General features: G+C 41.0%; 1 protein-coding gene across 2 annotated transcripts in view; it reads right to left on the bottom strand.

Moving 5' to 3' along the window:
• LMBR1 (limb development membrane protein 1) overlaps positions 1-14,113 on the bottom strand; it is a 135,084-nt gene that overhangs the window by 41,859 nt on the left and 79,112 nt on the right. For both annotated transcript variants that reach the window (XM_080936124.1, XM_080936125.1), the window contains one exon: positions 11,704-11,776. In XM_080936124.1, the coding sequence (XP_080792250.1) occupies positions 11,704-11,776 (73 nt within the window). The remainder of the gene's footprint in view (positions 1-11,703; positions 11,777-14,113) is intronic.

The raw sequence follows: 14,113 nt of genomic DNA, 5'->3' as shown, positions 1-14,113 counted from the left end.
GGCTGGGTTACTCCCACAATGTTTGTGCCACTATGACACCAGCACATCATGCAGACAGGGCATCACTGCAGATCAGAGGAGTTTATAGCTGAGCTGGTGGTTACCGTTTATCCTCTGGTAGCATGTATACTAGTCAGTAGGGGGTGAAGACTCTAGTTAGGCACCAGCTCAACTTCTCTGTTGAACTATCTTTTATAAGCAATTTTTCACATCATTTCTGGGAGTCAGAGTTGTTTGTAGGATAAACTTTAATGTTTTAAATCCCTGTTCAGGGCAAAAACCATAGAGCACTGGCATAGCAGAGATGTTGATGTCCATGTGACAATCCCTCCTGTGAGTCTCTATGGCTTTGAATCTGCACTCAAGTCTCAGCCCGATGGCCGTTACCTGATCTTATCTTCTTTCCATCTAGATATGTGCGTACATTAGTACCTTACCTCCATAGTCCATATTTATTATTTCATTAATGATTTTCTCCTATATTCTGGCCTGTGATTCACAAGGGTTTTTCTACCACAATCTGCAGGAAGAAAGACTATATTAATTTCCTAGTGGTGCTGGACCAAATTACCATAAAGCTTAAGACCCAAAATAGCATCAATATATTGTCTTATAGTCCTTGTTGTCTACAGTCCTACCATCAAGATGTCAGCAAGACTGTCCCTAGGGCATTCTAGGGGAGAGTCAGCCTTTGTCTTTTCTAATACCCTAAGGCTGCCGGCATTCCTTGGTTCTCAGACCTTCCCTCAAATCCCTCTCACTTGGGTTTCCACTGTCTTTTCCATTCTTTGCCCATTCTCCTTCAGTCTCACACCAGCCCACCAGATACCCTGTGCCCAGTGATTATCAAGGCCTTTACTCTGATCATTATCTACAAAGTGAGACATTCACAGGTTCTGGGGATTAGAAATGGGCATCTTTGGGTCAATATCTTTCACTTAGTTTTTTAAGTTCTAGATAGCTTTGTTTTCTTTTCTCATATATCTTCTTGACCCATCTTGTTCCATTTGGAGGTTAGGTACAAATTCTGTCTTGTACAAATTTTTTCCTGTCTCTCCAATTAACTATTAAGTGAGTCTCACTTGCTAGGTGATCCTCTTCTTCACTGGCTCTAAATGAGTACCCCTGCTTCTGTTTCCTCTCTTCACTGTTGCTTCTTCCTTCACACCTAATTAGGGTAGATGGTACTTCAAACAGATGGAGGTTCACCAACTCTTGGTCTTGGGGACTAAAGAGCAAGAAGCCAAAAGAACTGAATCAGAAGAAAGAAGGCTAACTGAAAAGAGTATTGAGCCTAGAGTCACAGGTCCTAAGTTTCCTACGTGCCCCTTAGTTCCTTGCATCACTAGAAATAGAGATCTAGTGCCACCTGTTGGCTGAAAGTTCTATGCTGTCTCCAGGGTGCCTTGGTTTCATTATTTTATTCATTAACATTCTATTTTTATCTTTACAAGAGTGGGGCTATATTGAGCACACAGATACTCAAGCACTGTGACCAGAAACTACTACAATTTAAATACGAATTTGGTTTTCAGGTTCTGGCAACCAAAGCAAAAAGGAAGCAATTAGGTTACAAAGTTAGTAGGCATCTCCAAGATGAAAAGACTTGCAAGAGACAGCACAGGATTGTAAGACTATTAAATATCTTTAAATCAGAGTGTAAAATATCTCTAACTGCTATTTTACACTTTGAAGTAATCATTTTGAAGCCTGGAGAACAATTGATAACTATTCTGAACTTTGGAAGACAATGGCTACCAGGAGAGCATTTCTGGTGTCAATTTGAAATTAAGTGACAAGAGTGGCAGCCTACCTTGTGTTATGTCTACAAGACTTAAGACAAATGTCTAAAACACTGGATGCGTGTTTCTCCAAAGAGAAATAACTGAAGCAAATTTTTGAAATTTCTACTTTACCTCTATGGTGTGTTCCCTAAATGTATGTCTGTAAACCACATGCATGCAGTGCCCTCAGAGGCCAGAAGAGGGTGTCAGACTCCTTATAACTAGAGTTATGGATAGTTGTAAACTATTGTGTGTAAGCTGGGAATTAAATCCAGGTCCTCTGGTAGAGAGAGCAATCGGAGAGCCATCTCCAATCCCCTGAAGTCACGTTCTGAAATGTGTTATTTATTTTAGGTGTCCTAACTCCCAGTACACAAGAGGTGATGCTAACTTCCACATGAAAATCAAAAACACATTCCTACTGTCCTCCAAAAAGTCACCCAAAATGAGTTTTCCAGGACATTCCCTTCCTTCATTACATTCTAATATATTAACAACCAAGCAAAAATCAAGCTTTGGGGGACAGAATCTTTCATTATAAATGACCAAAAGTCAACAATGGTCAGTATGAGGACTTATAGCACACTGTAAACAAACACTCAACTATTATATAAATTTAAGTTGCACAAAAAATGAAAACATCCTAAAACTGTATTATCGTTATTTTATTTCAAAACAAACCTAAGATGTTCAGTGTCAGCATTGTCTAGTCAATAAGTCAAATCGTAGACAAAAACCTGTTTAGACAAGTCCTGAAAAATAAAAAGGGATTCTCCAAGAAAACCACAAAGCAGCTCACTTAAGGTCAATTTAACGGTATTATTCTTTTTTTCTCCCAGCCCCGACACAAGATTTCACTACCTCAAAGGAAATTGTAAGAGTATCTATTTGCATTCCCCCAGGTGATTGGCAGTTCAACACCAATTAGTTCAAAATTACACTGTTACTAGCATGCAATAAAAACAACACCTTTCATCTTCCTTACACAGGTAAGAATACCTTCAGAGCCAATAACTTTGATCAAATGAGTATTTTTGATCCTGCCTCACCCATGTCTTTGGATTCAGGAAAACTAATAGCTGAAGGCATTCTTCCCAGCTTTATTCTTAAGCTGAAAAGCTGGTGTGGTGCTGAAAATATTTTGCTCCTAAGATAACAAAATTTCCCAAACTCCAGCATTTCTTCAATAACTGAGCTTACCCAATGGACAAAACAGTCTCAATATGTGATTGCATCAGATGTTCAAGGGCATATACCATTTAATTTAAAACATATAATGTATATTAAAATAAATATACATTTCAACTTAGGCATGTATACAATTAAAATAGCTTGATGCAATAAAATTATTCCCACAACAATTCTGTACCTTAAATAAATCAGGGGACTAAATTTAGTATTCTGTGAATATTATTCAAAAGTAGCAATTTCTAGTATAAACAGATTCTCTTTATATTTATTTTATTTAGCATATGAACAAAAAGGGGTAGGTTAAAAAATATGATCCACGTAACTATAAAATTTTAACTGCTTACAACTTTAAATTTCACCAGCAATCCATCTCTAATAGAAAAAATTTTCAAGTTTTGATAATTATTTCAAGTACCAAAAAAAGTGATTGTTCGAGCCCAAGGCTCTTTGGGTTTACAGAGCAAAAGAACTGTCCCCAGAGAAACTACATGTGTTTGAGGCACCCAGAAGCTGAAGTCTCATGTTCAAGTCTCCATCAGATCTGTTGTTTGTGTACTAACAGAGTCTGTCTATAGAACAGACACAGGTACACGCACACACACGTGCACACACACACATGTGTACTCACATGCCATCTCTAAGCTACTAACATTATTGTCTCTTTTGGCTTCTGATGTCCCATGACTATGACTATGAACCTGGTGTTATAGGACTTTTAATATCCAAAAAAACGATGGATATGCAAACCTACGCTCACTACTAATAACTGCAAGCAAGGGCAAAAATATTAAGATAACCAGCTTTAAGAATATCATATAATATTAGATATGATGAAAATGCTCTGGTCCATTTCTATTTCAGACACACGCACTATAGATTTTAAACTAGACAAGATGTTAAGACCACACTTCACCGTTCGTTCACACAGACTGTGGTTGAAAGGGAGCTGACATACACAGAATTCACATTCCAATTTTTAGAATGTGAGTTTTATAATACTTCTCTTATCTATTCCATGCACTATGCATGACACATGATCCACACTCTTCCGCTTTTAGTTTATACTTCCCGTGTTAGTTTATACTTTCCCTCTCTTGCAGCAAATAATTTGTTTGAAATACATTTTATTATCATGAAAATGGCTCAAAGGGACCAAGAAGTCAATAAATTATGGCTTCTATCACTGTTTCATCTCTTTATATACAAATGCTTTCTATGTCCATGTCTAGGCTGTCTGATTGTGCCCAGACACTGCATAGATTCCCAGAGTTGGAGTCCAAAATATTTTCCTAAAATGGTTCATGCACGTGTGTGTGTGTGTGTGTGTGTGTGTGTGTGTGTGTGTGTGTGTGTGTGTTTATGTGTAGGCAAACAAATATAGTGATCTACTCACACAGTCTAGTATAGTACTCGACACAGTGTTTATATCCCTATTCAAAGATTAATCACTTATTCAGTGATTAAGAAAGCTTTTGTGCTGGTCATATATGCAAGACATTAGATAAGCAGTATCCTAACTGCCTGCAGTCTTGCCAGTAACACAAGGAAAAACCTGACCGAACGCACTATGACAAAGCAGCCACAGATACATCCCAAGTTTCAGTATCTTTACAAAGCCCTGAAACTCAGCATCTAAGTAGCAAAGAATCAGTACTGACAATGACACAGGGCCCGGCTGAGAGCACCAAGGTCCAGAAAGAAGCTGCACAGACATGTCTTACTCCTTTCGGCACCTTTACTTTTCAGTCCAAAGATATTAAAGCCTGGGGAAAAAAACTGCTACTTCTTCTGTGCTCTAAGAATAAAGAACTAATGTAAGTTTCAACTCGAAGGGTTTTTAAAAAGAAGATTAGGATCAAGAGGCTGGAGAAAGCTCAGTGGTAGAGCGCTGGGCAAGCGTGCACAAAGAAGGCCCAGTGTTCAGCCTCCAGCACTGGAGGGAAAAATTAGAATAAAGCAGGCAAGAAATTGCCTCCTCCTCCAAAACTGATATACAAATTTTTATCACAAAGATGAAAATAGCACCTAACAGAATTGAATTATAGTTCAAAGACTATAATAGTTTAAAATAAATTACCTTAAAAGAACTGTAAATGTTTTGAACTCAAACAACAAAAATAATTTCTATTCATTATGGAACTTCTAAAGTTATCCAGTACACCCATGGGCTATACACACACTAAATCTAATTATTTCAATTAATGCAGCTGCATTACTTAAACATTTAAGTATGTTAATGATATATGCATCCTCTTAACACTGGGAAGAAGCTATAAATGATTTTCTACCTGATTACTGTAATGGGTCCTCCCTACAGGGTCCTGGAAGTAAACAGTTCTGGTTACTCAGACTACATAGGTACAGTGGGAAAACCCCTTATTCCACCTGCCCAACCTCAGCTGTTTACTGTGCCTCAGTGTCGCCCTCCTAAACATGTTCACCAGGATTCTGTTTTCTGTCCCCCCACTGAGATTCACTTCCCCTGCCTGCCTTCTTAATGCTCTCCCTTGGTTCTGTTTTTTAATCTACCCACTGGTGTAAAGAACAACCATGGGACACATATATTCTATGCATCCAGCCTGTGCCTTGCACAGCAGAGCACACTCATGAGGCTCCCTGGCCCAAGAAGCTCTCTGTCCAGCGTGGAGAGACAGGCATGTCAGAGTGGAGGACTATAGAGAAATATGGCAGCTGGGGGGAGGCAGTGTGGAACAGAGATAGGCTTGAGGATATAGGACTAATACTTGCTGCATTCACAAATGTGGCAAGTCCTACAAGAGGAGCTTTGGGGTCAAGACCTAGAACAAAGCAGCAAACCTATTTTCATATCATAAATACGTTTTGTCAGGCCAGCTGCTACTGAAGCCCCCAGTGTTCACAGCTGGGTAATACATGATTACTTTTCTTCCCCAGTAGTTTGCAATAGCATCTTCCTGCACTGTGAAAGCTAGCCAGTAGGAAAGAAGCTTCCAGATTTGAACTAGCTTGATTTCTGCATGTCTGTAGAATCTTCAGCAATTGGGCCTTACTGCCAAGTTTGGAAGGGTAGCCAAAAGCATTGTCTGTAATGTTTAGGGATCTATGGGACTTCACCAGCCAACAACTCACAAAGAGGTAATCCAACCTGGCTTGGGGTTTTTAATTAGCCCATGTTATTTCGTAAGAGAATTGTTGCCCTATTACAGGACATCCCCATTAAAACTCTTTATATATGGGAATATATGGATTACATATCTTCTCTCATTTATGAATGTTAGCTTTGAATCTTTAACATCCATAAATGAGAGAAACTGTGATAGCTATCTTTTTGAATCTGGATTACTGACTGTTTCTAGATCTATTATCTGTAAATGTCATGGTTGCTCTTAACTAAATAACTTTCCATTGTGTAAATGTATCACATTTTCATTGGCCATTTATCAGTTGATAGACATCTAGGAAGTTTCTGCTTCCTGGTTATTGTGAATAGAGTAGTTGTGAGCAATGATCAGCACATATCTCTATAGAAGGATAGAGTCCTTTGCATATCTTCCCTAGAGTGGTACAGCTGGATCACATAGCATATCTATTTCAATCTTTGTGAGGAACGTCCACACTGATTTTTATGGTGGCTGCACCATTTTGCACTTCACCAGCAGTGAACACATGATTCCGTATCCCTGCGTCTTTGCCAGCATTTGTCTTATTAACTGTGCTTTTGTGCAGTGCACTAGCTCATAGCACTGCTCCTCTAAGACTTCGTACTTCTGAGCATCATCTCTTCTCCCAGTCCTCCTTTCCCAGCCTCTAGTAACCCACTGAAGCATTAGTATCAGCCTGAAAGCTGGGTCTCCTGCTATGTCAGAATCGTGGCCGAAGACTGCAGTTCCTAGGACTACCACGGGCCTTACAGAGGACAGTCTGTTAGGCCAGACAGAGGTGGGATTCAAAGGGATGTGGCCTGTGCCCTAGACCAGGGCCTTCACCATGCAGTGCTCCCTCAGGAGGCCAGATGCAGAACTGGGGAAGGGTTGGCATCACAGATCCTGATACACATGATCCTCCTATGCTTCTACAGAAGTGAGCATTTTTATATAAATAACACAAAAACAATTTCTTTTAAAAATGTACAGTTGTCTTCATGCAGATGGAAATGAGCCACTTTAAGGGGAGGGAGAATGGCAGCAGCTAAGTTGCTGGGTCAGTGAACAGAGACAAGGGCTGGTATCTGAGCAGGGTCGACCTGAGCCAGAGCTAAGTCAAGCCAGCCATGGGACCAAGAGATGAGGCTGTACAGTGAGGGAATGGGCAGTGACAAGGTTGGAAGAAGAAAGCAGCAGGTAAATTTTCTTCATAGTTGCTTCTGTTTCCTCAAGTAACAGGAAACAAGGTCAACGCTGATGCAGTCAGGAACATCGAGAAAAGAAAAGGTGACCTAGCTATTATGAATAGGGCAGCAGTGAATGTGGCCGAGCAAGTATCTGTGGAGCCTTTTGGGCACATGACAATGAATGGTAGAACTGTGTCATATGGTAAATTTACTTTCAGCTTTTTGAGGATTCTCTACATTGATTTCCTTAATGCCTGCGCCAGTGTGCAATTCTACCAACAACGAGGACCCCTTCCCACTGCTGCACCAGTGTGCAATCCCACCAACAACGAGGACCCCTTCCCACTGCTGCACCAGTGTGCAATCCCACCAACAAGGAGGACCCCTTCCCACTGCTGCACCAGTGTGCAATCCCACCAACAACGAGGACCCCCTTCCCACTGCTGCACCAGTGTGCAATCCCACCAACAACGAGGACCCCCTTCCACTGCTGCACCAGTGTGCAATCCCACCAACAACGAGGACCCCCTTCCCACTGCTGCACCAGTGTGCAACCCCACCAACAACGAGGACCCCCTTCCCACTGCTGCACCAGCATTTGTTGTCAGTTGCTTTGTTGATCTTCGTCATTCTGACTGGGGTAAAATCCCAAAGCTGTTCTGATCTGCATTTCCATAATTGCAATGGACTGTGAACATTGTTTTATTTTATAACCCATTTTTTTTCTTTCCAGTTCATGTCCCAGCCACCGCCCCCTCCTTTTAAAAAAAAAAAAAAAGGTAGTTTGTTTTTTTGACTCCGTTTGGGGGAGATTAAGATATTATATTCTGGATATTAATTCTCTGTCAGATCTATAGCTGGCAAAGTTTCTCTCCCACTTTATGGGCTTCTTTTTTACATAGCTGATTGTTTCTTGAGGTAAGCAGCTGTTTAATGAAGCCCCACTTGTCAATTGTTGGCCGTAATGCTTTGGCAGATGAAGTCCTGTTCAGTTAGTCCTTTCCTACACATATACGATGTATGGTGTTTCCTATGTCATCTTCTAGCAGCTTCAGTGTCTCAGGTTTCAGACTGAGTCCTTTGCTCCACTTGACGTCAGTGTCAGACAACAGATGCAGCTCTTCTCGCTGGTGGACATCCAGTTTGCCCAGCACTATTTACTGAAGATGCTTTCATTTCTCCAGATTATCTTTTTGACATCTTTATCATATATGAAATGGCTGAAGTTACAAGCATTCATGTTGGAACTCGGATTTTGTTCCACTGGTCTGTGTATTTCTGTGGTAATACCATATTGTTTGTATTACTATGGCTTTGTTAATTGGTCTTAAATCTGGAATGGTGATCCCTCCAGCATTGTCCTTTTTTGCTCAGGATTGTTTTGACTACCCCAGGTCTTTTGTGATTTCATATGAATTATAAGACAGTGATTTTTATTTTTGTGAGAAATGAGATGGTGATTTTGACTGAGATTGCATTGAATCTATAAATAGCTTTAAGTAAAAAAAAAAAAAAAAGTCATTTTCACAGTATTAATTCTACCAATCCATGAGCGTGGGATGTTGTTCAATGTTTCTAGTATCTTTCTCTATCTCTTTCTTCAGAGGTTTAAATTTTTCATTGTTGAGGACATTTACTACCTTAGGATTATTCATAGGTATTTTCTCTCCTTTGAGACTACTGTGAATAGGAATGTGGTTGTTTGAGTAAGAATGACCCCTATGGGCTAAAATATTTAAATGCTTAGCCACCAGGGAGTAGACTGTTTTTTAAAAATTAGAAGGATTAGGAAATGTAGCCTTGTTGAAGAAAGTGTGTCACTAAAGAGTGGGGTTTGGGGTTTCAAAAGCCTCAAAAGGTTTCAAAAGGCCCAAGGGCTCTTGCTGTCCCACTCTCCCAAGCCCATCCCTGCCTCAGAGTAGGAGGAAGCTTAAATTTCCTTGTCATTACTTATTGTTCCATAGGCCTTAACTCTACACAAAACTCTGGACAAAGAGTTATAGGCAACTCTGTGAGAGAGTGGCATGCGGAGTCTCTGTTGAAGGACTGTGGAAAATGGAGGATGACAAGAAAAGAGTTGAAGAAGCAGGAGGATTAACTAGGAGTATAGATGTCTGAGTGTGAGATGTGCAGGCATCAGATGTTACAAACGGAACGCCAGAACAGAAGGCTGAAACGCTTCCCAAAACACTGGAAAGGCTTTAGAAAGATCGCAGATCAGAAAAGAGAGTTCTAGGGAATGAGGAGCTACTATGACAGAAGCTGGAATGGCCTGGTAGCAGAAATGGCAGAACTACAAGAGATCAAAGTGTGTTAAAAGGAGAAGAGAAGTGAGCAGGACCCTGGGGAAAAGATAGCATATAGAAAGAGTGGTGCTGCACAATATACTGCCCTCCCCTGGAGTGAAGCTAAGCTGTGAGGAGACGTCACCACACAACAGCGCTGGCACTGGAGAGAGCACAGAGGAGACTGAGGATATGAGTCAAGAGTGGACTGGTTTTCAGATATACACCTACGCCGCACATGGAAAGTTACAGGAGCCAGGGAACAAGAAAACCCAGTCAGAAATAAGATACTTAGAAACACAGAGTTGGGAGTCCAAACACTGGACTCATGCATTGTCACCTGTCACAGAGAATGAGGGCTAAGTATACCCTTTACCTTGAGCCTCCAGGCAGCTTTCGAAGGAGGCTATGGGAGACCAGAAGGAGCAGAGTTGTGCCGGGATAACATGGAACTCAGATCTCTGTGGAGAACTCTGTGGATCCCTCCTACTCACTGTGTTTGGACACTAAGCCTTTTTTCATTTTTATTCTTTCTTCTCCATCAGTCAACTAGTGTATCATCTTGAGATAGTCATAATTCATCTGCACCATATCTAATGCAAAACCAAGGTTGGGGTTTAGAAAGTAGACAGGCTGAGGACAGGATGGCTTCCTGAGGGAAGTGACCTGTTCCAAAACATAGCTTTGCTCTTTCATTAACATGGCTTATGAAAAAGAACAAAGCCACTCAACAGTTTATACAGCAGACTGTCAAGTATCAGAGAACACGGAGAAGCCACAGTTAGGCATTCCATGTTTCAGTTACACTAAGACATTTAAAAAGACATGGGGATTCCATGCCAGTACAAAGTGCTGGCTACAACACACCATGCTACGTTCCAGACGAAACAAGTGCTAGCCCTACAGCAAAGTCCTTTCACCAGCCGGTTGTAGGGTTTCTCTAGAGCACTGAACAGATGCACTGGAGAAAATGCATCCCCAAAGCTGCCTGTAAGAACATCCCACAGCCCACACATTAATGCACATAAGATAAAATGCACCGCACGTAAATGCCATCATCAGTTCCACACGGCAGCAGCATGAGCACATGTTTGAAGTCTGATGTTCTTGCTGTTCTATAATCCTTCCCAGAGCAAGGGTAAAACCTACTTTTGCTTTATAATTTAAAATATAAAATAACAGAAACAATAAAATGCATTCAACATTATACCATACTTAATAAAATCCACAAGGGTTATTAGGCTTACCTTAATAAAGGCCTACTTCTATGTTTCCCTAAAATTAGCAAATCATTAGGGTGGGAGAGATGCCTTGGTGGTTAAAGGCACTGCTTGCTCTTCCAGAGGATCCCGGTTTGATTCTTAGCACCCAAATAATGACTCACACCATCTTTACCTCTAGTTCCAAAGGATCATATGCCTTCTTCTGTCATCCATGGGCACTGTATGTACAGGATGCACAGACACACATGCAGCCAAAATACCCATATATAAAATAAATATTTTTTTAAAGTTTAAAACAGAAAATCATAAAATGTTCTTTTCTCCGTGCTTCTTCTCCATCCTATGGATGTTAACCAGTAAAGCTACAGAAGCTTACAATTCTTAATACAGTCAAGAGTCACCTTGGTCCTAGAATCATTTATATAATGAACAATTCGGCCTATTAGTTTCCATCTGAAATAGTCCACGGTGGAGAAACATGGCAACAGTCTATTAAAGAGTTTCCCTAAACTTTTAAAGGCAACTTGCCAACTAGAACAAGTCCAGTGGTGAAGGACTAACCCAAGGATGGTGTAAAAATCACATGAGCCAACAGTGTTCCGGAGGATCTCCTAAGACAGACCACTCTTACCTTTAGCTCTCAGCAGGAAGAAAACAAGCAAGCCCCAGTCACTGGGCAGTGTGCAAACCTTTTAACTGCAGATGCCCAGGGAGCTATTGTATAAGTCTGCGGGACCCCAGTGGCTACTACCTCCAAGGGATCTAGTCCTCTAATGTTCACAGGCTTCCTGTGTCAGGAAGGTCCTTTGTCACTTGTAAGCCTCAGAGAAAGTTATATTTCCACTCTTCAACTGTCTGTCTCTGTTGAATTCAACACGTTTTCTACCTGATCTAACTTAGAGCACACATACCATGTAGTCTTCTCTGGAGTGCTTCTTCTTCTAGAGTAATCATATAAATTTGTTCATCCAGGTCTTCAAGAATCTAAATTGAAAAATAAACTACTCAATAATGCCATGTGACACACTTATGCTATGACACCTCAGGTGCTGCACACTCATGCTATGACACCTCAGGCTCTGCACACTTGTGCTATGACACCTCAGGCTCTGCACACTCATGCTATGAAACCTCAGGCTCTGCACACTCATGCTATGACACCTCAGGATCTGCACACTCATGTTATGACACCTCAGGCTCTGCACACTCATGCTATGACACCTCAGGCTCTGCACACTCATGCTATGACACCTCAGGCTCTGCACACTCATGCTATGACACCTCAGGCTCGGCAACCTATCACTTTTAGGACCATGTGTTGTATTCACTCAAATAACTAAGACCCTAAAATTAAAATTTAATTTATGAAAATTTTAGTACATTTTACATATATTATTTTTAACACATTTATGTTTTTCTATTTGGTTCTAACCATATATTTCAAAATTTGATATTACATGCATTTAAATTGGTTATTTTACGTCTTAAGGGATTACATTTTGTAGCATTCTCAGGGGCTAACAGGGGCATGAATTTTAAACAGAAAGAGACACACACAGCAAATATATCTTTATGCACAAGCTATTATTTTAGAGCTAAAAGAGATCATCTAGTATATTTGTGTCCTTTGTGTTTTTTACCTACTTCCTAAGTAAAAAATCTGCACAGCGGAGGCTGGAGAGATGGCTCAGTAGTTATGAGCATTGGTTGCTCTTTCAGAGGGCCTGGATTAGATTCTCATCAGGCACACACAAGACAACTCGAAACCACATGCAGACTAGCTTCATCTACATGGCAAGCTCCAGACTAGCTAAGCTAGAAGACACACTGAGACCCTGTCTTTAAATTAAAACCAAAAACAATACAAATAAAAATAAAACGAAAAACTGATATACTGCATCAGAGATACATAGGACATCCTGTTTAGTTTTGTTTTTTAAACTAGATACAGTAAGTGTTCCCATTATTACTGGAAGCTTAGGTCGGAAAACTCCCTCAAGACAAAGCCCTAGAGTACTAGCATGTTTACAAACACTCAGCTGCAGGGGAGAAAGCACCCATCAATCACCAACTGGTGGGAGTGTCTCACTGTCTCAAACTAAGAAAACCTAAAACTTCTATTCAGTTCTGGCCTTGTTAACCTACTGTCCTATGAAAAGACTCTTGTCTTCCTGGCTCTGAAGGAAGTATAAAAGCTGATATCAGTGCGCTCGCGCTCTCTCTCTCTCTCTCTCTCTCTCTCTCTCTCTCTCTCTCTCTCTCTCTCTCTCTCTCTCTCTCTGGAGATAGTAGGGATGGCATAACTGCTTCTGCGCACTGCCAACCACACGCTGCTCTAAAACATTCACGAAGTAACCCACTGCTTTCCAATGCTTTCACAAGTTTCTATGGTCCCTTCGGCCTGACAGTAATAAAACAATAAAAACAAAATAAATAAGAAAAAGGTAGAAAATAAACAATGACACAATGATCATCACACAAGGGGGAGGAAGGGGAAGGAAATCTCTCAGGAGACCTCACAAAGGCTGAGAAACACCACATGCTAGAAAGCTGAGGTCATCAGCAGGCATGGTCTATGATGAGATCAGCTGGGTAACCAATGGAGTGTAACCCAAAGCTGGTACTCGTGGAGGTAGGGTTGTTTTCTATCACTTCCACTGTTTTGGATCTAAATTGATCATGTTCCCTGTTCTAGGGCTTAATACTTTAAGGATTTTTCTTCTAGAGAGTAAATGATTGATAATGCTAACCATAGCTGAAAGGCCACAGGATCTCAGAGGTACGTGTCATGCATGTGCCTCCGAGTATCCCAGCAGCATCCTCACCACTTCCCACCCTAAGAAGCAAAAGCTTCATGGAGAAACTCCAAGTACCTTCAGGGTCTTGGCTCATTGCTGTTGTGGACAAGAGGAACTCAGCCATGGGCACCAATGGAGACAGCAACCAAAAATCCCATGGTGACTTTGAGATTAAAATAAATGTCAAAACTGAGGCTTATATAAAATGTTGGCAAAGGTCAGGGGGGCATACCTCCAACTGAGGGGAAAGAACATTCAGCCAATGTTTCTGATGGCTATCATACAACATCTGATTGAGCAAAAACTGTAAGAGGTGAGCAGGCACTTCAGGCAGAGAAAGCCACGTGCAAACACAGAGGTAGAGAGGAGGTAAGTTCATGTGGAGGAAACTGCTGGACTGGAACTCATAAAGGACTAGAAGATAGTGGTCTGGAGCCTGGGTTCTGGGTTCAAACTTATGTTTATTCAGCTCTGTGACCAGCTACTCGGCCTCCCTGGACCGAAGCCAATTTATACACCTAGG

The sequence above is a fragment of the Micromys minutus genome, assembly GCF_963924665.1.
Source record: "Micromys minutus genome assembly, chromosome: 23".
In the NCBI taxonomy this organism is placed as follows: Eukaryota; Metazoa; Chordata; class Mammalia; order Rodentia; family Muridae; genus Micromys; species Micromys minutus.
Note: the sequence above shows the minus strand (reverse complement) of the source record. Positions and strands in the feature narration are given on the sequence as shown.